This window comes from Elephantulus edwardii, unplaced genomic scaffold (genome assembly GCF_000299155.1).
Source record: "Elephantulus edwardii isolate Elephantulus edwardi_28Jun2011 unplaced genomic scaffold, EleEdw1.0 scaffold00215, whole genome shotgun sequence".
Classification (NCBI taxonomy): Eukaryota; Metazoa; Chordata; class Mammalia; order Macroscelidea; family Macroscelididae; genus Elephantulus; species Elephantulus edwardii.
The window spans coordinates 3,472,157-3,498,174 of NW_006399965.1; the positions used below are offsets into that span (position 1 = coordinate 3,472,157).

The 26,018-nt window shown below is 40.7% G+C and overlaps 1 protein-coding gene across 1 annotated transcript in view; it reads left to right on the top strand.

Moving 5' to 3' along the window:
* Window positions 1–26,018, top strand: part of PLCH1 (phospholipase C, eta 1) — a 133,887-nt gene that overhangs the window by 53,876 nt on the left and 53,993 nt on the right. The window contains exons 7-9 of the mRNA XM_006897785.1: window positions 6,748–6,868; window positions 12,138–12,309; window positions 21,132–21,239. Of these exons, the coding sequence (XP_006897847.1) occupies window positions 6,748–6,868; window positions 12,138–12,309; window positions 21,132–21,239 (401 nt within the window). The remainder of the gene's footprint in view (window positions 1–6,747; window positions 6,869–12,137; window positions 12,310–21,131; window positions 21,240–26,018) is intronic.

Genomic DNA, 26,018 nt, shown 5'->3' on the forward strand with positions numbered 1-26,018 from the left:
AATTGGGATGGGTGTGTCAGAGGCAATGCAATTGGCATGGGATAGAGCAGGGTTTAGGGCTGTTGGACATAGGGTCGCTATGAGTCGCAAACAACTCGATGGCACATAACAACAACAACAACCTCTCGGGATGCTATTGAGGTGGAATGTCTTTAAGTTCCATTCTGTAAGCTGTCATATTTACAGCCCAGCCTTCAGAGTCAACTAATTTTATCAGAGCATTTTTGGATGCCTCTAATGTCTGATGTGAATCCCAGTGTAGAAAAAATGTTAAGTTACTTGGCTGTTCACGGAAAGTTTGGAGGGTTGTGTTCACTCATAGGTGTCATGGGTAAAAGGTTCAGTGATCTACTTCTTAAAAATCTGCCACTTCCAGCCTTTGAAACACAGCTCAACTCTGACATACCGTGAGTGACCATGAATTAGAATTGACTGCATAGCAATTCCTGAAGGGTGGCAGAGAAAGTCCTATCAATGTCTTCATGGTAGGGAGTTGTGCTGTCACCCCAAAACCTGCAGTTTAAATCTCCCAGCTTCTCTGAGGGAGAAAAATGGGCAGTCTCCTCCTGTGTGATTTACAACCTTTGAAAATTTATAGAAAGGTCAGTTATGAGTAAGTTCTGATTCAATATATAACAACAGCAACAACCACGCCATCGTTAAGGGCTTTCTAGCTTGTCAACATATATTTATTTACAGCACTTCCCTCACAGGAAGCTTCAGTTCCGTTGGAAGCTCGCCACACATGGCAGTACAGCTTGCAAATGTTGTCATCTTTTTGTAATAGACAAGTTGATGACATTGGATGTCAGAAATGCACATTTGAACCTACTGTTTTGGATTGTGGATATTCAACCTGTCTAGTCAATATTATCAAAAGAGCACTTTCTTTCTTGACTCTTGTCATTTGGGTATTTTTGTATGGACATGGGCACTGTCTTTTCTACTTTGCATTAATTTTAGCAAGGTTTTGGTTCAGTTTTGAGGAACCCTGTCATAGCTCAGAGTATAAACTGAAGATATGTTTTCTTTAAAAATATCCTCACACTTTTCATACTTGTATCTGGAGAATATACAACATGTCAACTTTGTAGAAAAAGGCGGGTGATGTTGTTTTGTTTCCCCCCCTGAGAATGATAACTTTGATACATCTGACTCATTTTAGACCAAAAGGAACAAAATGACATGGTAGGATAATATCCCTACAACTTTGGTCTTCTCAACAGCATCTTGATTTTTTTCTTCCTCTTTGGTCATGGGTTTTATTAGCGAAATAATAGTTTACAATTTAGGATCAGAAATTACCCAGGATAACAGTTCTTCAATCAGGAAAGCTTTCAGCATCTTAGTTCTTAAAGTTTGTTCTCCCTCCCTCATTCCTGTGACATTATTCTTGAAAGTGTTTTCTCATTTTGCAATTATTCTGGTAGTAATATTTGAACATCCACTGCTTATTTGAAGAATATGGGTAACATAGTGATTAATGGGAGGTGGTTTTTTTTTAATTTTAGAAGGAGGATGGAAATATCTTCTGGGGTGATATACAAAGCACATAGGAATCTTCTACTCAACAGTATTAAGTATTATTGAACACTTATTGTACCATTGTTTGTTATTATATACTGTTGAGTCACCTGTGACACATAGTGACCCTAAGTACAGCATCTCTGAACCCTTCCGTGTCTTGAGCCATTCTGATTTCAACACACCAACCCCAACTGCCTCAGTTACTCTATCAATCCATCTCTTCCGGGGTCTTCCTCTCCTGCACTGTCCTTCCATCTCTCCTGGCCAAGTGCCCAAAGTATATGATATGGAGCTTCATAATCCTAGCCTCCAAGGAGAAATTTGATTTCACCCTCTCCAAGATAGACCTTTTTGTTTTATTGGCAATCCATGGTATGTTCGAGACTCTTGTCTAGCACCACAACTTGAAGGCATATATTCTTCTTCTGTCATCCTTAGTCATTGTCCAACTTTCTAAAGCATAACAAGTAATTGCAAAGACCATGGCCTGGATTAGGGGCACCTTTTCTCTAGACAGACATTGTTGCTTTTCAGCACTCTGGAGAGGTTGCTGACAGCAGATTATTTCCAATGCAATTCGTCTTTTGATTTCCTGATTGCTGATATTAAGAGTGTTGATTGCAGAGCTGAGCAAGCTGTAATTGCTAACAACCTCATTCTCTTCTCCATCTATCATGATGCTGCCAGTTTGTCCAGTGGTGAGAATCTTTGTCTTCTTGACGTTAAGCTTCAATTTCTATTGAAGACTACAGTCCTTGACTTTCTGCAGCAAGCACTTCAGGCCTTCTTTAGTTTCGCCAAGCAAGGTTGTGTTATCTGCATAATGTAGGTTATTAATGACTCTTTCTCCAATCTTGATGCCACACTCCTCCTCATAAAGCCCTGCTTCCCAAATGATCTGTTCTGCATATAGATTGAGAAGCTATGGAAACAGGATGCATCCCTGACACACTCCTTTCCTAATTTTGAACTATGCAGTGTTTCCCTGCTCTGATCTGAGGATAGGTTTCATATAAGCACAATCAAATGTTCTGGGATTTCCATTTTCCTCAAAGTTAGCCACAATTTATTGTCATCCAGTCAGTCAAATGCCTTTGCATGGTCAATGAAACACAGACATTCCTCTTCTACTCTTTGATTTCTGCCAAGATCCGTCTGGCATTGAGAAGAATGTCTCTCATGCCATAACCTCTTCTAAACCCAGCTTGTGTTTATGATAATTCTCTGTCAATGTACTGTTCCAGTGGTTTCTGGATAAACTTCAGCAGGATTTTGGTAGTCTGTGATATTAGTCACCTTGTTCTATAATTTCCACACTCTGTTGTGTCCCCCCTTTTTTTTTGAATGATAATCAATATGGATATTTTCCATTCATTTGGCCAACTCCAGATTTCTTGGCACAACTTGGTGAGCACATCATTGGTACTTCCTGAAATATTTCCGTGTCAGCCAATTCTTTTTGGTACAGTGACTCTGTGTATTCCCTCCATCTTGTTTTAATGCTTCCTAGATCATTCAAGATTTTTCCCTTAGTATCATCCAACTGGATGCTTGAATTTCCAGTTCTTCCATCTTGAGACATGCCAACTAAGTTCTTTTTATTCTGAATCCTGTTCTCTGCACATTTCATTATAATACTTTGCTTTATCTTCTGGAGTTGTACTTTGAAATCTTCTGGTTAGACCTTTTACTTCAGCATCTGTTCTCTTTGCTTTTGCCTCTCAACTCTTCCATGCAATTTCTAGAGTTTCTTCTGATATCTATTTTTCTTTTGCCTCTGTATTTGACCTTTTGTTCTCTTCATGGATGTCATCCCACAGATCATGTGGTCATCAATCATTGATGTCCAAACTTTCAAGCTTATATTTGAGATGATTTTGAAATTCAGGTGGGATAGACTCAATGTCATATTTTGGTTTTCTTGGGTGTGTTTTCATTTCTTCACCTCAGTTTGAACTTATACGTGAGCAATTGATTCCACAGTCTCACCTGAACTAGTGTTGACTGATGATGTTGAGTTTTTCCAATGATTCCTTCCACAGAGAGAGTCAATCTGATTCCTATGCAGTCCATCAGGTGAGCTCCATATGTAAAGTTATAGTTCGTGTTTTTTTAAAAAAGGCATTTTCAATGAATAAATCATTGAGCATACAATATTCAATCATTCAATTTCCAGCCTCATTTCTGTCATGAATTTTGTACTTTCCAACTGCCATTCCTTCTTCATTGTCTCCAGCTTTTGCATCCCAGCCACCAACTATTACTAATGCATCTTAATTGCTAGTTCAGTCAATTTCAATCTGCAAAATTTAGTAAAATCCGCCCATTTCCTCCTCCTTGGCTTTAGCTATTGATGTGTATATTTGAATAATAGTTGTAATAATTATTCATATATACACTTGACAATGAGGAAGCATTTATTACATTTAATCACGTTGTATTCTGTTGCATTATTTTACTTATTATTATCATCATCATTATTTTACTCATTTACCAGCTAGGCTTTTGTTAATATTTAAATGTGTGATCCCCAACCTGAAGAAGGGAGGTCTTGTGGATTTTCAAGTTCTATAGGACATCCAATTTCTCCTTGGTTGGGTTTTATCTGAGTGAAATGAAAATGGGCATGTCAGTTGGCCAAAAGTGATAGAGGCAAAGGCGTGGAGATGGGATTGCGTATGGTAAAACTTGCAAAGGCGAGGAATAAATCTAGGAGTTTGGGTAGAGGAGAAAATAAGATTTGTCATCTCGAGAGCTCCTAATACAACAACCAGCATAGTATGTTAATCAAGACAACACTGGTTTCCTTAGCAGTAAAGCCTCAAACGCTCATAATCATGACATTTATTTCCTTTATGTGAAGTCTATAATGAGTATGCCTGTGGTTGACTATTTCAAGCAATAATTTAGGAGCTGAAGTCTTTCTATCTTGTGGCCATGCCATCTTTAACACAGTACTTCCAAAGTCATGACAGAAGGCCAGAGTGCGTGGATGGCACTGCATAGGATTTTGATGAACCGGACCTGGAAGTAATATGCATCATTTCAGCCTACATTTCTCTGCAAGGGAGTCTGGGGAGTGGATATGTAACACAAGAAATAAGGACCTTACGGTGAAGAAGTAAAAAGTTTCTGTAGGAAATATATGGAAACATTTAGTATATATTCACTTAGTGCCTAGTGTGTTAAACATGGTAAACATAGTTAAACATGGCCCCATGCAGAAAGTAACTTTGGAGTTAGGGGGATCATGGTAAAAGTATTATTTTAAGAAATTAGTTTAATGAGTATATACATATAAAACAAAACAAAGGAAGACAAACTCCATACAAGATTGATAAGACAATCAATGGTTGTTATTCTCTAGCTGGTAGATAATGAGATTTTATCATGAATAGTAGTTGTTATTATGTGCCAGACAGTGTTCTAAATGTTCTAAGCCACTTTGTTGGTGTTATTACATGCTGTTGAGTCGTCAGTGACTCGTAGCTCACCCTCCAGTGGGTTTTCAGAGGCTGTATTGCATGGGAGAAGGTTGTCAGTCTTTCTCCCATGCAGTAGCCGGTGAGTTCAAACCTTTGCCAGTACAACACCTTAGCCAGTAGACCAAGACAGCTCTCTTAAGCAAATGTATATGTATTTCTTCTTTACTCAAATTTAAGAATGTTGTATTAGGCAAAACTCCTGCTAAGGCCTTCTTTAAAGTGCTAAAGGGCAAAGATATCAGTATAAAGACCTCCTCCAAACGATGATATTTTCAGTTACTTCATGTGAAAGGTACACAAAGCAATAAGGAAGATCAAAGATGCCTTTGAATTGTGGTGTTGGCAAAAAAAATGTTGACTATACCATGGACTGCCCGCTAACAGACAAATCTCTGTTGGACGAAGTGCCACCAGGGCTCTCCTTAGAGGCAGGGAAGGCGCACTTTGTTTCATATACTTTGGGCAAGTTATCAGAAGCTACTAGTCCTGGGAAAGTACTATTATCCTGGGAAAAGTAGAGGGTTGGCAAAGACAGGAAGACACACGAAGAGATGGATTGACACAGTGTCTGCAGCGGTGGGTCTGACTTTGGGCAGAGATTATGAGAATGCTTCAGGATAAGGCAAGATTTTAATCTGTTACTCACAGTGTTACGGATCAGTTATAGTCGGCTTCATTGCACCTGAAAACAAATGTATGATTCAGGTACTATCAGTAGTCTTTTCAAGATGAGAAAAGAAGACTTTATAGGGTTAATTTTCACATATTTACATAAATCTTGGCAGGACTATTGATTTTTAATTTAAAATATAATGTTGTTTTTAGAACTAAAATTAATAGGAGACAAATTAATAGAAACATAACAAATAAATTAAAAAGAATCATTTAATAAATTAAGTGAACAATGATTAAAAAATCTGGAATCTCCCCCCCAGGTCCACTCCACTATGCATCCTTCGTTCTGGACTCCTGTCATGACAATAATATGGGGAAACTTTTACTTTTCAGAGAAATGAGTGTACTGGGGGGGGAGGGGGTGGGCAGGGAGAAAAGTGCAACAATAAATGAATGGAAATCCAAAGTCTCTGTAAATTTTCATTAAAATTAATAAAAACAAATCTGGAATCTATTTCAAAACACTCTCCAACTTAATAAGAGACCATCCTAACTTTAAGAGAAGTTGGAGGTTTATTCTTTTTTTATTTTATTTATTTTATTTTATTATTTTTATTTTATACTGATTTATTTACAGTTGATATACATTGTTTTTCCCACTGGATCTTTCCCATTTCCTTCACACCCCACCCACCCATCAAATTGTGCGACCCTATGATTAACTGCCCCTATCCATGAAGGTGCAGTCTTCTAAGACATACCACTAGGTCTTCAAGCATACTTAATTGAATTTAGATCAAATCTGAAAAATTTTGGGTAAATATGTGCCTAGTTATGAGTTTTAAGTGTTTACTAAGCTCTCAAGAACAATTTATTATCTTCAATTCTCCTACTGTCATGATAAATATCCTAGAGTACCCATTTCTTTCTCTGATGTCCTTTTCATGATTGTAACAGAAAAAGACATAATACTGGAAAATGTAGAGAGACGTTAAAATACTGGCAGGTTCTCAATGAGGTGGATTATTCCCGTGACTGTAACAATGATCTTGAATTTCCAGAAAATCTAAGTTGACACCAGTGACATTGGGTTGTTGACATGATGTTCTGTTTTTGACAGTTGACTGTTGGGATGGCCCAGATGGAGAACCAGTGGTACACCATGGTTATACTCTCACTTCAAAAATTCTCTTCAGAGATGTGGTGGAGACCATCAACAAGCACGCGTTTGTGAAGAATGAGTAAGTATTGCAACACTAAGAAGCCAAACTCTCCACCAAACAGGTGGAATATCACCGGATGACACATGACTATAAGACCATCCACCCTTCCTTGAACTCTATATTTACTTTTGTCCTACCCCTTTCTCTCCTTTCCTACCAGAAAAACATCATGAACAAATAATATGAGTTCCTTATTTGCACTTTCTAATCTTTCATTTAGTCTTTATTCTTTTCTCTTGCACATTGATTCCTTGAAAATATTCTTAAAAGTTGTTGTGCTCTGTCGAGTCAGAACTGACTCACAGCTGACCCTCCAGAGGGTTTTCGTAGGGGGTTGATTCTCCTGCAGAGCAGCTGGTGGATTTGAAACGTGTACCTTTGGGTTGGCAGCTTAAAATGTCTATACTCAGAGGTGATAGAGCACTGGAAAAACAACGGAGTTCTGATGTCAAGGAGCTTACAATTCAGACTTAGCTCCTTATCTCATTCTGCTAAACCTTCTTCTACTTAGTTTGCTTTTAGTAAGAGGCAACATTACCATTTTGCTTTAAACAGAAACTCGTAATCATTCTCTGTGCTCTCATTCTTGCCTATCCAATTCCTAAGCATTTTTGTTTTATTAATTATAATGAAACTTTACAGAGACTTTGGATTTCTATTCATTCACTGTTGCACTTTTCTCCCTGCCTGACCTCCCCCACCGTTCACTCTTCTCTTTGAAAACTAAAAGAAAAATTCTTTCATTGTTATACAATCCCTCCTTCCAAGTCCACTCCACTATGCAGAATTCTGTCATGACAAAAATACCTAATCATATACTAAACATATTTAGACTTTCTTGCCTTCTCTCCATTTTCTCTTCCTCTTTGGTGCATCCTCCCCGAGAACTGCAAGACTCCTATATTTACTTCTATATTTACTTTTGTCCTACCCCTTTGGAGGCCTGGCTTCTTCCTTCTCTTCCTGAGTCATCTGTCTTGCACTGTTTCTCCTCACAAACTTCGCCCTCGTGTGCTTTCGGTGACTGTCTTTTCGCTTCCGCAGGGATCCTTGCTCTCTCACAAGTCCTTGTCCTAACTCATGCTACTTTCTCTACCTTAACCTCTTTCCTCACTATGTAGTCTTCCTAATTCCTGTTCATACTACAGAATTCTACCGCGTTACTGCTCTGGCAAATCTGCTGATGCCGTCAGCTGATTTCTATGCCCCTTTTCTTGTTTCTTAGATCCCTGAGTTCTGTCATATATCCTTAAACCAAACCAAAACACACTGCCATTGCGTTAATTTCTTGCCTTGACAAGAAACTCCTAACAATCCTCCATTGGATTTCTAAGGCTTTAAATTCTTATGGGAGGAAAGTGCCTGTCTTTCTCCCCGAGAAGTAGGTGATGGATTAGAACTATCAATCTTTGTCATAGTAGCAGTAGCCTTACAAGCCATGCACTATGGCACCAGGGCTCCTTTCTGTCATGTCAGCACTCTAAAAATTTTTTCCTTCCTCTATTTTAAGTCTTTTTTTCCCCCTGCAGTCTTTATTTACTGTCCAACTTCCAAATGCATACAGAATAACTGAAAATACCCCAGCTAGGAACAAGAACATCTTAGTCTTTATACTGATATCCTTGCTCTTTAGGACCTTATATGCTTTAATAGTGTTTACTTACAAGTTGAGATGTAGAGAGTAAGGAGAAAATTTCGTTCCATTGCTTAATAGTCTTATACAAGATTCATATCATACTATGTGGGACCTCAATGCTTACTAAAATATCATTGCTTATTGAATAATTTTAATCTTTCCCAAAGAAGTTACTATTAGGAATCTCCTGGGAAGTAAATATTTCCTACTTGTTCCATAGTATCTTTTTTTTTAAATAATTTTAATGAACATTTACAGAGAATTGGATTTCCATTCATTCATTGCTGCACTTCTCTACCCGCCCAGCCCTCTCCCCCCGCCCCCCAGTTCACTCCTCTCTTTCAAAAGTAAAATAAAGGCTCCCTCCCTGGTACACAATCCCCCCGCACCCCTCCCACCGCCCCAAGTACATTCCACTGTGCAACCTTTATTGTGGACTCTTGTGATAACCATAATACCCTACCATACATTGCTTTTAAATTATTCAGTCCCTCATCTATTTTAAGTCTTTAAGAATATAAACTCATACCAACAAAGAAGCTTATCTTTTGCTTTTCAAAGAGAGGAGCAAACTAGGGGGGGGGGGTAAAGAAAAAAGTGCAACAATGAATGAATGAAAATCCAAAATCTCTGTAAATGTTCATTAATATTAATAAAATAAATTTAAACAAACAAAAAAGAATATAAACTCAAAGGAGCTCTGGTGGCCTAGTGGCAAGAAGCTGCACTGCAATCCCAGAGCTGCACGGTTCAAATCCACCAGATGCTCTGCTGGAGAAGGAGGGTCAATCTCCTCCTGTACCAGTCAGCTCTGATTTGATGGTACACACACACACACACACACACAAATAATAAAATTAAATTAAAAAAGAATATAAACTCACAGAAAATGAAAGGCTATATCTTATTAATTTCTAACAATTGTGTTTACAATACACTAGATATTTTAAAATTTTATTTTGAATTCAAAGAAGTGAGTTAAAATTTTAATGATGTGATATTAATGTTACATAAATTTTATCATTAAAATGGAAAACTTTTCTCCTCATTAACTAATCATGTGGTTAAACTTCTGTTCTAATGAGAGACTCTTGCTGGGTTTTAAGTTTAGTTTACATATCATTCACATGGCAGAACATTGAGTACTAAACTCTGGCAGGCTCGCATTACTCTGGTAACTGATTTATCCAGACTGAAGTAGTAATTTTACCTTTATTTTCCAAGAGTGGAGTGTCAGAGAAAGAGCAGAAGACCCTTAGTAAGGAGGATTAACACAGTGACTTTAACAGCAACAGGGGACTGAAGAATGACAAAGGTTGTGAGGACGGCACAGGGGAAGGCAAGGTTTAGGCCCATAGCTCAAACAGTTGTTATGAGTCATTGTTAACTTGATGGCACCAAAAACAATCACAACCTGAAATAGGCTGATGAAAACACCCTTGCTGTCTATGAGCTTTGTAAGAGCCCCTAGTGACTTGACAATGTTTTGTTTAAGTTTGAGAACCTTCAGGAGAAAGACACTTGAAATAAAGACAAGAAATTTGCTCAGCACATTTAAAAGTTCTGTCTTTATCTTTTTCAAATTTTAATTTTATTCTTTTATAAAAGCTTCTCACCCTTAAAACTCCTGATCTTTTGGTCAGCTCCTTCAGAGCCTGTCCTGAGCCTCACACAATGGCTATCCGTTTCTATCTAGAGGTGCTCAGAGATCCACACTCTAAGTTTTGTAACCACCAAAATGATTTCCAAGCATTGTCAGACTACCCCTGGAAGGGACTGGCGATGGTGACAGTGGGCACAGATCCCAAGCTGAGAAGCGCTGTCTTAGACCAAGCAGCACTGTTGTTACGTGCGCTTGAATTGGAATCGAGTCCTAGTTGACCTTCCAGCTGGCTCTCAGAGGCTGTAAATCAGAGGAAGTTGTTTCTCTTTCTCTGGAGGAGAAGCTGGTGGGTTTTAATTGCTTGTCAAGCATCATTGTTTTTCAGCCTTTATGTTGATTCTAAATCATAACCACCCTGTAAACAACAGATCCGAGCCCTGCCCTGTTCTGCACCACCTCCAGGATCTCTCTCATGCTCAGACTCGTTTGAGCCCATCTTACTGAGGTCTTCTCCTCTGACTCTCTACCTCTCCCAGTATGAAGTCTCTCACCAACTACTGATTTACCCCGAGCATGTGCCTGACTAAGTGGGGCTAAGTTCGGCCATTCTTGCCTGTCAGGCAGACTCTGGTTGCACCTCCTTCCAATATCATTAGGTATCGATAATCTGAAACTCAAGCTCATTGCTGAGGAGAACAACTCATGGCAGACTCTCCCTTGGATTTCTGAGGCTGTAATTATCACAGGAGGAGATTGCCTTTCCTTCTCCTATGGGGAGGCTGGTGGATTTGAACTACCAGAGTGATGAGGCTTGTTGGTTAACAGCACAACTCTCTACAGACTATGTCCCTAGAGCTCCCTAGCAGACTGACTGCCTATACGAATTGATCATTTATAGATTTATTGCTTATGCTTCCTGGTGTGGCTACGGAGGTAGTTCAGGGCTGCCAGCTGATGCTGTGCCTTCTGGCATGGCAGGATGACGCCAACGTGAGGGTGTAGGAAGCAGTGTGTAGGCAGATAACTGAACCAATTTCCGACACAAAGGTTCATCACTGATTTTACCTTGGACATCAGCTTTTACTATGGAAGGCAGAATGCAAGTTTAGAAGGTCATAGCCTAATAATCATGGACCTTGTGGCTGTCACAGAAGCACACAAATAGAATTTCCTTCTCTATATGGAAGGATACAGTTTAAATTGGGGGGGGGGAAGACATTACTTATTAACTTTGAAGATATCTCATGTAAAACAAGGGGGGAGGAAATCTGTAAACCAGAATTGGACACAACTTCATATGAGAAAAGAAAGAACGGAGGAAGAATATCGACATATCACCAGCCCTGATTCCTTTTCGGCCCTGCCCGCCAGTTCCACAGTCTGTCCTTGAGTTCTCATTTACATGAGTTTCATATTCTCAGCACAAACTCTTATGTGTTGATTGAGTGAATGCTGGACTTTTTTTTTTTTTAAGTGAAGACTAATATATAATTTTACAAAAAGGATTTGAAATGCCTGATATGGGGGTTAGAAAACACAGAGTTCAATTATGTCATTTTATCCTCAGTGATAATTTTCCAGCTAAGGGGTGAATATATATATATTTTTTTTTCTGGGGAAAATAACTGTACCTCACAGCATTCATTCAGTGGTCTTTTAGATATTTCTAAACTTTAGATCAAATAAGGCACAATTACATTGTGTACGTTTTCTTCTTTAGACTAATTATCTCTCCCAAGTTTTTCTCTTTTAAAAGAAACGTAATGTGCTTGCTATTTTTTCCCCTGATATAAAATAGGAACCGTAAAGCCAGCCCACATGAATTGATATTTTATTCAGTCATTATGCATTGCAAAGTGTATCTTTTCCAGAGGAGCTTTTTATAAGTGCAACTCTAATCTTTCTCATTGTAGAGGCACTTTAGTCCTTGCCGTTATCACAGTATTGTCAAGCACTGCGTAAAGCCCACTGCGTACTGAATGATGCTGCAAACCTTCTGCTAGGTTGCCTTTGTCTGATACCTTCGGAATGTGTTGCTCTTTTCTCAGGTTTCCGGTTATATTGTCCATTGAGAATCACTGCAGTGTCCAGCAGCAAAGGAAAATTGCGCAGTACCTGAAGGGAATATTCCAGGACAAGCTGGACCTGTCTTCCATAGACACAGGAGAGTGCAAGCAGCTGCCAAGCCCTCAGAGTTTGAAAGGCAAAATCCTAGTGAAGGTAAACGCCTCAAGGAACTCCATAAAGGCATTGTCCATCAACTAAGCCCTCACTCCATCAAGAGACTAGGAATTAGGATCAACAATGACACAGAGTCTAGATTTACTTAACCACCACAGGCCAACATATTTATGGTCATTCCTTGGAAAGAAGCTTATTATTGACTCACCGTGTGCTCTGGGAGTTGTCCTTATGAAGTCAGAACATCAATACTATAAGAAAATGTTTACGATTTTAATGTCTAATAGGTCACACCAGAAAGAAGTGTGTGTGGGGAGGAGGCAGTCTGGAGGGAAGGAGAAGGGTCCTTATATCTGAAAGCATTTCTTTCAGATTTTTCTTTCCTATTTCAAGCTCCAATAACTATAAAAAAAAAGTCTTCATGCTTGATCAGCCTTGGCTACGTAGGTGAGAAATGCTTGCTTCAAAAAGGAACATGGATGCAGACTCACAGGCCCAGGGGAATTGTGGGTATGCCAAGGAGCAGCAGGTGAATAGAATGACATTTCATAAACAGGTTTTCTGTAGGAGGGATCATACGACTTGCAGTGAGTCCTGTTGCTTCACAGACTAGACACAAAGGCTGATCCAGTGTGTTTTCTGATTGCTAACTGTGCAAATCTACTTAATTCCAGTTCCTTTTGTGTGTATGCACTAAAATACCTTTGATGTTTTACACTGTTTTAACAGGGTATTATTATTCAAATTATTATTATTATTATTCATATTTTACTTATATGGAGTATACATATAGCCAGGCCCCCATCACAAATGTGATCAGCTCCTAAGTGGGTCTTCATGTATGTTTGTAAGAAAGTCAGTGCAGATTTGTGTTTTTAATTTCTTGTTGATTGCCTTCAAGTCAAGCACGACTCATGGCGACCCTATGAACAAAAGGCCTGAAGCCCCTCTAAAACTATCGACATTTATCAAAGTTCATAGAATTTTTGGAGGCATGTTGTTTAGGAAGTAGATGCCACTCCTGCTTCTTATTTGTTGTTGTTGTTGTTAGGTGCCATTGAGTCGTAGACGACTCATAGCGACCCTATGAACGAAAGGCCTGAGCACTGTTCAGAGTTTCCAGAGGCAACCCATTTCGGAAGTGGATGCCACTCCTGCTTCCAGGCTTGTTTTATTCGGGGAGCTCCACCAAATACTATCCACCATGGGTAACCATTACCACGTTTGGCACATCAGTGTCACAGTGTTTAGCTTCACAGCAACCATGAGTTACCTCTGTACAGCAATGCACAGTCCAGTGCTATACCACCTAGAGGAATGTTTGACAGGAAAACAATTTGAACCAGGCCTGAGGGCTGCAGATTAAAATCACCCACGTTGGGCTTGGTAGCATAACTTTCTTTCCACTAGGCCAACGTAGCTCTCTCGGTGCCATCAAGTCGTAGATTACTCATAGTGACCCTATGAACGAAAGGCCTGAGCACTGTTCATAGAGTCTTACTTAAATACAAGAAAATAGGAATCCTTGACTGAAAAACCAGCAGTTCAAATCTACTACTGGACAAAGATTCACCTGTTAAAGTAAAAATTTGCTCTTAACAACATTTACAGCTTTGGAAACCTTAAGGGTTGCTCCAAGTCTAAATCTACTTGAGGGCAGTTTTTTGTTTTGTTTATCTTTGCTTAGTGAATTAAAGGCTTGATGACTTTTCACTGATTGAAATATATCAAGTGAAGGTGCTTGTGATGAAGAATTTGCTACTGATTCAGTCATTTCAAAGTGAGAGCAGATTTATGTAACATTAAAGGGTTGGGAGGAGCTGTTTGTAGGTAAGTTGTTATAGCAACTTGCTGTATAGAAGAACTGATGTAACATACAGAGGAGAAGACTTCCCAGAGGAGGCCTTGGCTGAAGGCTGTGTGAGGGCTCCGGTGATGTAGTCTGTAGGGAGTTGCACTAGTCATTCAAAGGGGACACTTCTTGCTGGTGGTTTGATCCAGCAGTGGCTCATGGGAGATAGATGAGCAGTCTCCTTCGGCTCACTGTTCAGCCTCTAAAACGCCCACGGGAGGGTCAGCTCTGCGTTGATTCCTACTCTATAGCAATGAGTTTTTTGAGATGCGGGAAGGCAGCCGGTGAAAAAATGTGAAGCGTTCATCTTTGGCATTGCTAAAACCTGCTTTGCTCTCAGTTCCATGAAAATGATAGACTCTGAATCCATCTAAGAAGTGTTGTCAAGTCACCTGTATGTTTACAAGCATTCTGAAGAAAAAAAGAAAAGAAAGAAAAGCAAATAATGCTAGGCATAGTAGTGAGGTTGGTCTGCTTGGAGCCCCTTGTGGTGAACTTTGTTGTGTGTGGATTTTTCCCCTGCCTTGTGATTGCTGTAGGGGTGGTTACTGTTGACTTGAAACCAGCCCATAGCTGACTCTCCTCTGGGGAGTTTTCAGAGACTGGAAGTTGCATGAGAGGAGATTGCCCACCTTTCTCCTGTGAACAGCTGGTGGATTTCTTACCTTGGTTTTTGCAGGGCAATTCCTGAGCACTATGCCAACAAAATTCCCTATTGCTAACTTTGGTTTTGTTGTTGGAACCAACCCATAGCTGACCTTCCAGCAGGTTTTCAGAGGCAGTAAGTCACATGGGAGGAGACTGCCTGTCCTCCCCTGGAGCAGCTGGTGGATTCGAACAGCATACCTCTGGGATTGCAGCACAACTTCTTACCATTAAGCCACCAGCAAATCTAAATATCCCCTCTATAACCTTGTAAATGGTTCAATTTATTTATTTATTTTGTTTTTTAAATGCTGTTTTATTTACAAAGTTTGTGTACATTGTTCTTTTATACCGGATCTTTCCCATTTGCTTCACTCACCTCCCCCTCCTTCCACCCATCAAACTGTGTGACCCTCTGATTAACCACCCTCGCCCCCGACCCATCCTCACCCCTCTGGCCCTACCCTCCCTCTTCCTTGGGTCCTCATACTCATTCTACAATAATAGTGTTATACAGTATTTGTCCTTATGTGACTGAGTTACTTCACTCAGCATAATGCTCTCCAGTCCCTCCCAAGTTAGGTAGTAATTTATAAAACCATTGCTCCTGCATGCTGCGTAGTGTTCCATTGAGTGAATGTACCATAATTTCTCAATCCATTTGATTGTGGTTGGACATTTGCACTATTTCCATATTCTTGCGAGGATGAATACCATAGTTTTTTAATATTTTTTTATTTCTTGCAATTATTATTTTTTTTTAATTTTACACTGGTTTACCTACAAAGTTTGTGTCCATTGCACCTCATGTCAGATCTCCCCTACCTCCCTAACTCACCTCCCCTCCACCCATCAACCATGCGACTCCATGACTACCCCTCCCTCCCTGAGATCCGCATACATGTTTTACTAGTTACACTGATGGTCTTGTACCGTATTTGTCCCTCCACGTCTCTGCAGTGGTCTTTAGCCCACAGTCAGAGGTTAAATGAGAGGAAGTCCATTCGATTGAAACCCTTCCCTTTCAGACAGTGGAAGTCACAGAGGATCCTTGACACGAACTAATTGAATCACTTTCTGCCTGGATGAATTTTGGGTCATTTGGCAGAAGTGTCGTAGGGTTTATGGTCAGCAGAGGAAATCAGAGCCAAAATGTCCGAGGCTGTCACTCGCTGGAAGGACTGACAGCCACATAGACAGCAAGTACTTCAAGGGCACCTGAGATCCATTTGCCAGAGGAAGATTTCTGTCAACATGGATCAGCTTATTCCTATCCGAAGCAAAGTCGAGGGATTCATTTATCTAAAGGAACCTCTTTTTCTATGTTTCTCGATCAAAATATTGCATTTGATTGGCTACTTAACGCTGTGCAGAGTGGCAAGCTGTGCGTTTTAATAACTGTGACACACACAGAGACATACTTCCCAGAACCAATAGAGAACTTACTCATTTTCCATAGGCTCTTAGCTAGTTCACCCTTTCCTGGTTTTAAAGCGGCCAGACACCACAAGTAGTCCTAGTCTCTCGGGTTCTTTCTGGATACTACAGCCAAAAGATGCTAAATCTAATGTACACATTCTGCATAAAATATCATGTAGACCAGAAAGAGATCCCAAGAAGAGATCTAAGTCGTGTTTTCATATCTACAGGACCACAGCTAAGTGCGTGTGCACATGTGTGTGTACGTGTGTATGTATACATATGTATTAGACTTTGTTTTCTTAGAGCAGTGTTAGGCTTTTAGAAAAATGGTACAAAAAGGAGAGATTTTTTCCCCCCTCTCTGTACTTCTTACACTGTTTGTCCTGTCATTAACATCTTGCATTTTGTGCTATGCATTTATTAAAATTTACTAACTAATATTGGGGAAGGGGAAAGCACAATAAATCAAAAATCCTTAGCCATTGGATTGATCCCATCTCATCGTGCCCCTGAAATGCCCAGGTGGTTTCTAAGGCTGATAAATCTCGCTGGAAGCAGACTCCTCATCTTTCTTTTGTGAAGAGGCTGTTGGGTCCGAACCCCTGGCATTCTGGTGAGAAGTCAAGCTCTTAACTATGTTCCTTAACCAGCATTCCTTAACCATCACACATGATTATTAACTAAAGTCCGTAATGTCACTGGACTTTGCACGTTGTGTTATACATTATATGGGTTTGAGATACTGTCATGAGTACACTGTTACACATTGTAATTTCCTGGTCATTTTAATCATATTTTTAAAAAATGGAAAATGAGGGTGATCTGTGAATGCCCTTGAGGAAGCAGCTCTCTTTTAGCCTCTCATCCTCTGACCTGAATCAAGGGAAATTGAAATCCGATGGTCCTGCCTGCTCTTTCTACTCTCTCGCCACCCCTCCTACTTTCTATTCTAAGTGATATCCAAACCATCTGTATCACTTGATGGTTCTAACTCCCTAGTTGGTTGTGATCTGATGAATATGAGAAAAAAAAATTATATATATATATCAGCTTTGATCCTTGAAAAATAAAGCCCCCAAAGGAGTTTTTGTTAACTGTATTTTAAATGTTTGTGTGTATGTCTGTCTTCATGATTTTCAGTGTGCTCAAGATAAAATTGACTCTCCCTAAATCGTTTGTGAATTAATAAAGGATGTTGTATCTCTATATATTCCTGAATATGTCTGATCACAACACAATTGATTATTTCTAGTGCCACTGTATTACCATAACTATATCATTAATCGAACCTAAAAGAAAGAAATAGAAACTCATTTTTAGGGTTTTATGTCTCAACCACGAGCCCTGGTTGTGTACTGGGCTTTCGTGGAAAGGGTGGTGATGAAATCCACTGTCTTCTCTGTGGGAGAATTATGAGACATGTGTTCCCGTGAAGATGTCTAGGCTCAGAAAGCCAGGGGAGTGCGTATGTGAGCTGGAATGAGCTCAAATGTGATTGCTGTAGTTAGCTGCTGTGGAGTCGAGTATGACTCATAATGACCCTATGAACAACGGACCTGAACCCTGTGCTGTCCCGTGCCATCTTCACCGTCTCTGACACCCCTGAGCCCACTGCTGCAGTCACTGTGTCAGTCCATCTCATTGAGGGTCTTCCTCTCTTTTGCCCACCCTGCATCTTTCAAAGCATGATCAATAAGACATAAAATAGTATGTTACTTTGTAGAATAAGTGTCTTATTAATGGCTTGTTCTCAGTGATATCTAGAAAGAGGTGACATTGTTTTGTAAATATAAATATATATGTGTGTGTGTGTGTATGTATGTACACACACACACACACACACACACACACACACACACACGTAAAGGTGGCCATGTTGTTCCTGTATAACTCCACAGGGTTTCTGTGACTTCTTGCTGCCTGAACATGGTGTGCACAAGTAATCGCAAGTTTTTTGGGATCGTGTGCTTTTTTGGGCTTGTCTTTGATGTGTAGGACTGCTCTTCCCCCCAGGAGTGAGGCCCTTGAGGCTTGGCCTAGGATTTAAGGCATGCGGTGGCTTAATAGTTGTTTTTTTTTTTAAACATTCTTCTAGGTGACATAGCACTGGTCTGTCCATTTGCTGTACAGAGGTAACTCTGGTTGCTGTGAAGCTAAACACTGTGACACTGATGTGCCAAATGTGAGAATGGTTACCCACGGCAGACAGTGTTTGGTGGAGCTTCCCGATTAAAACAGGCTTGGAAGCAGGAGCAGCATCCACTTCCTAAATGGCTTGGCCTCTGGAAACTCTATGAACAGTGCTCAGGCCTTTCATTCATAGGGTCATTATGAGTCATCTATGACTTGACAGCACCTACACACACACCCCCCAGTGTGAAAACCTTGTGAGACATTTTAGAGACTACTCACCCCAGTGGCCTTGTCTACTTAGCCTTGGAGCCTGGGTCTCCATGCCCACTCAATCTCTTAGAACATATATCTCAGCTAAGCCCACTGCTGCATCTGACTCATGGCCACCCTACGTGGGTAAGTGGGTTTGGTTTTAAAGAAACAGATGCCCAGGCTTGTCTTCCAAGGCTCCTCCTAGTGGGTTTGAACCGCTAACCCTTCCGCTCATTATCACTTGCGCCCCCCAAGGTCTCCTCCTTTAGAAGCTGCTGTGATTACTGGATGCTGTTGGGGTGTTTTCTACCCAGAGTAGCCCTGCCGCACAGCGCCCCCTGGCTGTGAGCCTCTCTAAAGCACAGTGTCTCATCTCTATTCCGAGGACCAGCTTTGGGTTTGTGTACTGACCGGTCATACAGAGCAGAGCTCCACTGTAGGATTCTCTTGGCTGTGATCTTTCTAGAAGCAGACTGCCAAGTTTTGCTTCCATGTGCCACTGGCCCCCTTTCTCTAGAAGATACTCCTGTTCCATCTCCGATGCAGTTATCTTTCTGTTTGTAAGTGTCCCTGGGCTTTGCGCAATGTGACCACTTTTTGCTTATTAATGTTTTCTCAGTGTAAATTGGTAAACAAAGGACAAAATACCACCAACACAATGGTTATGTCGTCATCTTTGATAACTATATAACCATTTTTTCCTAACCAGACCCTGTACTTTTTTTTTTACTATTTTCATCTTCCCCCCCTTTTTTTAAATTTTTTTTTTTTACAGAGGTTTTGGATTTCCATTCATTCATTGCCGCAATTTTCTCCCTGCCCACCCCTCCCCACCAGCTTGCTTCCCCCTCCGAAGAAAGAAAGAAATATAAAATACTTCATTAGTATACAATTCCCACATCCCTCCCCCCCCCCACCCCGAGTACACTTCTCTATGCAACCTTAATTCTGGATTCCTGTGCTAACCATAATACTCAATCATATATCACTTCTACTCTGTTCTTTCCCTCATCTGTTTCAATACAATATACATAATTTATCCAGTTTTTTCTGTCATACCCCCTCCCTGATGTCAGACCCATTCTACAACAGTGGCACCATGCAGTATTTGTCCCTTTGTGACTGAGATAGTTCACTCAGCATAATGTACTCAGACCCTGTACTTTTAGAAAAGCTACTGAGGGTCTCGTTAGAGACGGTGATGGCAAGCTTTGCCTCACGTGCTTTGGGCATGTTGTTGGGAGGGACCAGCCGGGGGGAAAGGACATCGTGCTTGGGAAGGTGGAGGGTCAGTGAAGAGAAAACCCTCAACAAGACTGATTGACACAGTGACTATCACAATGGACTCGAGTGTATCAGAGATGATGAGGAAGGTCCAGGCGAGGCTCAGATCTGTCCATCTGGTTGCTGTGAGTCGTACTTGACTCAGTGGCATCTAACAACAACAAGTGAGGGCTTCTGCACGTCCAATTCTAACGTCTTACTATGGCGTTGTGAGAACTGTGTGTTGGTCGGTGGGGCTTGAGTGTCCTGAGAAGAGTGTGAGCTGGGGAGGGTCTCATGTTGAAAGGAGGGGCTGGTCAAACCCTGGGCAGATCTGAGTGAAAGAGCCTGGTGAACCTCCAGGAAGAACAAGCCACTCGTACCGGGTTTATAATGGCTTGGAGGCGATTTTTATTGTGATGAATCATAAGTTCCTAAAAAGTCTCGTGTGAGCTTTATTTCTAAACACTACTACTTAATTATATTTATTTAAAAGTAATACAAATTGCTCTTCCTGAAATTTCGCTTTTCCTTTCTTTCACTCCTAATTCAGAATCCGTGTCTTTTTGTCAGTGTGAGGCCATGACTAGCCAAGGTCAAAGCCGAACCCACGGCTGTGGAGTTAATTCCCTGTGGTGGTGACACCGCTGAGCAGAGCTGCTCCACAGAGTTCCCGAGGCTGTAAATCTTCCCAGACACACACCAACTTCTCTTTCTTCCCATGAGCAACTGTGGGCGTGAGTGCTGACCTGTCACTCAGCAGTCGTGCGAGTCAACCACTCTACGACCAGGGTTTGTGGTCTTCGCAATCACTTGTTATGCATCAGAGAGTTGGACAATGACCAGGGAGGACAGAAGGAGAATTGATGCCTTTGAGCTGTGGTGCTGGAGAAGAGTATTGAGAATACCATGGACTGCTAGGAAAACAAACAGATTCATCCTGGAAAGGGTTAAACCAGGTGGCTCCTTGGAGGCAAAGATTCTGAGGCTCCATCTAACATACTTTGGACATGTTGTGAGGAGGGACCAGTCCCTGGAGAGGGATATCATGCTTGGGAGGGTGGAGGGACAGCGCAGGAGAGGAAGGCCCGCTATGAGGTAGATTGATTCAGTGACTGGGATAATCGGGATGGGAGTGTCAGAGGCACTGTGATTGGCACAGGACAGAGTGGAGTTTAGGGCTGTTGTACATAGGGTCACTATGAGTCGCAAGCGACTCTATGGCACATAACAACAAACAACATATACCACATTACGTTTTCATCTTCACATGGGCTGATCTCTTCCATTTCAGGGCAAGAAGTTGCCTTATCACCTTGGAGACGAGGCAGAGGAAGGAGAAGTGTCCGATGAGGACAGTGCAGATGAAATTGAAGACGAGTGCAAGTTCAAGCTCCATTATGTAAGTCACAGACCTGACCGCACTCCTTCCCTTCACTGTCTTCCAGTATGAATGGGATTCTAGACTGCTCGTGTCGGAAGTACAAGTAGGATAGCTGTAGTGCAAAAATAATATTGTATTTTACAATTACCTTTTATGTGGTTTGCTGGCACTCATATGTTTGTTGGATGTTTGAGCCAAGGACTCTGGGGTCTTGGGGTTAGAAGGACTGTTACAGGAACCCATTTAGTTTCCTCTCATGTGACAAATCTATTACAAACACCAAGTTATAGCTGCAGAAACCAATGTCTTGATTAGCTAGTGCTGTTGTAATACAAGATACTATACATGGTGGCCTTCAAAGAACAAAACTGATTTTCTTGCTATTTTGAAGACTCAAAATCCTTAGTTCTAGAAACAGGTCTTTCCTTGTCTGTTTCCAATGCAAAGAGCTAATGTCAACTGTGTCTACTCTGCTGTTTTTAAAGCTCAGTTGTGATTGGATTTACGGAGGCTCTGGTGGCCTAGTGGTAAGGAGCAACGCTGCCAGCCCAAAGGCATGTGGTTCAAATCCATCAGCTTCTCCACAGAGAAGATGTGCAGCTCCTCCAGTGTGGTTTACTGTCTCTGAAACCCCCCTGGAGGGTCAGCCGTGAGTTAGTGCTGACTCGTCAGGACCTAACCACAATTCTGGGGTGCTCTCAGCCCACGGAAGAAAAGCCCCATGGCCTGGCTCGGTGACATCCACAGATAAAGGAACTTCAGTGCGTACTGGAGTGGATAAAATATAATGCGTAATAGTCATTGTATTTGTTCACAATTCTGTCTTGGTCTTCCACACCATCCTACTATCTTGTGGGCTACATGAGGTGCTAGCTTGCACATCTCTAGCCACACACAGACTTGTTTCTCTGGGATGCGTGCTTCTTTCTGAGAAAATATTGTCAGGATTCTCTGCAGTAGAGAGGATTTATAAACCTCTTCTCGACATGAGTTTCTTCTTTAGTCTTCTTTTTAAAAAATAGGTGGTGCCTGTTGGTGTGCATGTATATGTACAGCATTTGCCAGTTCAGTGGCATCAATTCCATTCATCCTGATGTTCAGCCTTCACCATAATCACTGCCGAATTCCCCATCATCATTAATAGATATTTACTGTTAAACGGTGACTTCTTCTGTCTCTGACTCCATACCCCTGGTAAACACTAATAAACTTTCACCTCTATCCATTCCCCTATTCTTCATATTTTATGTGCGTGAGGACATACAAGAATTGTTCTTTTATTTATTCATTTTTTAAAAATGTGTTCTCTTGTGATTGGCTCATTTCATTCAATGTGTATTCAAGGTTCGCACATGTACCTTGTATCGGGACTTCCTTTCTGTATATAAGGAACTAAGTTGTGTTTTCTTAACACATTCTGTACAAGTTAGAGTCAACTTGAGGATACCTAACAACAACAGAATTCTATTGTATGTATATACTGCCTTCTGTATGCCCATTTATCCATCGCTTGACAGTTGGTTTGTTTCCACGGTTTGGCTATTTTGCCTAATGCTGCAGTGAACATTTGTGGATCTGTCTCTGTTTGCATCACTGCTTTCAAGTCTCTTGAGTACTATATACCTGAGTAGAACTGCTGGGTCACATATTAGTGCTCTGTTAAACTTTTAAAAAAATTTAATTCATTATTTTTTTGTGTACCGTCAAATTGGATCTGACTGGTACAGGAGGAGACCGCCCCTCCTTCTCCAGCAGAACATCGAGTGGATTCAAACCGCGTACCTCTGGGATTACTGTGCTGCTTCTTGCCACTAGGCCACCAGAGCTCCCTTCTGTTAAACTTTTTGCTGGCTACCAAACTGCCTTCTACATCAGCTTTGCCACTGAACATTTTCACCAAAAAGGAATCGAGGTTCAAGTTTCTCCAGACCCTCTCCAACATTTGTTATTTCTGAGCTTTCTCTTGGGCAAAAGCTGCCGTTTGGCTTGTATGGCTGATTGCTGAGTGGTGTGAGTTCCTTCGTGTGTGATGGTCACCTCCAGGCTTGTCCATGCTTTGGCTGGCAGTTGAGTTCCTGTCTGAAGAGTGGTTAAAGGCGCTGCTGGCCTGGAGGTCCTGATGGCTGTAGCAGACCAGCAAATGTGGTCTTTTTTGTGTGGTTTTAGTTAGCTGTACATTTCACCTCCACTCTCTCCAGGGGTTTGTGTTGAGGTCCCCTTTCAGAACGGTCAGCAATAGCACACGTGATCCCTAATAACTTTTGAGCTCCATCTTTCCCTATTTTATAGAAATGGAATCATACAATATTTGACCTTTTGTATCTTATTTCACTCAGCATGTTTATAAGGTTCACATATGTTGTGTGTTAGAATTTCATTTCTCTTTATTGTCTGTATCTGCCATATCTTGTCTATCCACTAGACATCTCTTTCTTCTATTTTTGAGGGTAAAATAGTAAAGATAGATTTATTAGAGAGTTACATCCCCAAAGGGACGGGCCTCTTCCTTGAAATATGGAGAAGAGAGGCCTATCCATTCATCTCTTAATAAGTGTTTAGGTCATTCCACTGTGCAAAGTGCTGGAGTCAGTGTTAGTGGACAGAATTCTGCCAGCACTCCTGTTTTTGCCTCTTTTGTTTATATACACACCGAGAGCTGGGATTGCTGGCTCTTATCCCTGTCCTATGTTTAACTTCTGAGGCCTCATCAAACTGTTTCCCACAGCGGCTGCATGATTACCAGTTGTGGACGAAACAATCATCTTTTACAAGATTTAGAATCGTGTCTATAGACAAGTATTACTTCCCAGCTAGTCCTCTTGATATCAAGAATCTGATATCTAAAAGCAGATACATTTTGTGGAAATGGTTCTGATGTGTATCATTGCCATGCATTCATTATTACATTGTTAAAGACAGCTCACTGTCTTCTGTGGTCTATAATGCCTGGTCTGCAGGTGCTGAAGGGAGTTGACATTATTTTCAAAGTGGACAGAAGGTTAATGGTAGGGCCAGTCTTGGGAGACACTCTTTTCTTGATTTTAACGTCCTTTAAAAGTAACAAGATGGGTGAGATTCCACTTGAATTGGAAAGGAAAAACTATCATTTGTATTAATCACTCATTTTTTTTCATATCTCACATTAGTTCTCTTAAATGACGCTAATTAATATGGTTATGGTTGCAAAAATGTAACACATTTGCATAAAAGAAAATACAGTTAAAATTTTAAATATCTTCTTTGCTCCTAGACACTTTCTGTCTGTGATTGTGAATAATTTAGTTTTATTTTATGAACCATATTTTTGTGTCCAGTTTTCTTTATCTCTACATCTTGTTCAGCAAAATGCTATCACCTGAAAATTGGCAAATCCGGAGGCTTGTCAAGATCACATTTTTAAAGAATGCTGGGGTTTTGGTGTTGATTGTTTTGTTTTGTTTTATGCTCCTTCTCAGAGTGATAGAAATTTAATGGCCTGTGGACAGACATCTGTTGTTCTGACTAAAATCAGTGTTCTAATTTCCACACTTATTTTGGTTTTTTTTACCGTTATCTGATATCTGTGAATCTTCTAGCTTTGTATAGTGAATATCTCTAATTAGAAAGTTCAACTGAGAGTTCCAAAGGTTTAATAAGGGCAGATCCGTAACTTCACCTGTGAAATATTCCAATTGTACCTCTCTTAATTTCTTGTTGTTGTGAATGGCAGAGTCAGAACTGACCCATGCTGACCTTTCAGTAGGTTTTCTGAGGCAGTGAGGTGAACAGGCGGAGATTGCCCATCTTTTTCCTCATGGATCAGTTGGTGGATTCAAACTGTGTACCCTTCATTGGCAGCTGTCACTAAGCCCCAGAGTTCCACATACTTTCTTGGCACCCATATAAAGTAACACTTTAGAACCGACTTCCATGAAGAGAGGCCCGATCTGCCATTGCTTCTTTGATCTGGTCCTACGCACGATGGGGAGCACTATGTGTAAAGTGGTTTCCTTCTTCTGGTTTGGAAAAGAAAATACATCAAGAAGCCAACATTCTAGTGGCAATAAGTAATTTTCACTCTGCTTTAAAGATCTCTATTTTCTATACTTACGAACTCTTATGAGAAAACTCCATGTTGTATTTGGAAGCATAAGTGTTTTGCTGTAGTTAGGTCAGGTGACAAGAGTCCTACTGTCCACAAAAGGCTCCGCTGTGTTGTCTGAAGGGCAAGTTCAATCCCAGATACCTGGAGGCCTTCTGTAAAAGGTAATGTACAATGCATGGGTTAATTCATACCAATAATTACCCCAGCAGAAGTGCCTCCTCCCAGTCTTAAGCTAACAGAACATGGTTAGAGGTATTAGTTACATCTGACATCCTTCAATAAAGGGAGACTTGAGCTTAGTATTCATGGACATTGGAACATTAGTTCCACTGAGACTTAAACAAGATTCATCTACTCAGTCAACAATTTTTTTTTAAATGCACACCCATCATTGCCGCAGGTAGTAGAAGATAGATCTGTTAACAAAGCGGACACGAATCTATTCCTGTATGCAGATTATACATCAGTGGAAGAGAAAGACAATAAGCAGTATAAATAAGGAAACTATGTAGGGTACTCCATCACAACCAGTTACTGTCAAGTTGATCTTGATTCTCAGTGAAGCCATGTGTGTAAGAGCAGGACTGTGCTATGTGGCATTTTTGATGGCTAATTATGTTTTTTATTGTTTCATGAAATTCTTCTGTGTCTGCCAATTCCTTTCAATACAGAGACTCAGTATATTCTTTCCATCTTCTTTTAATACTTAATCA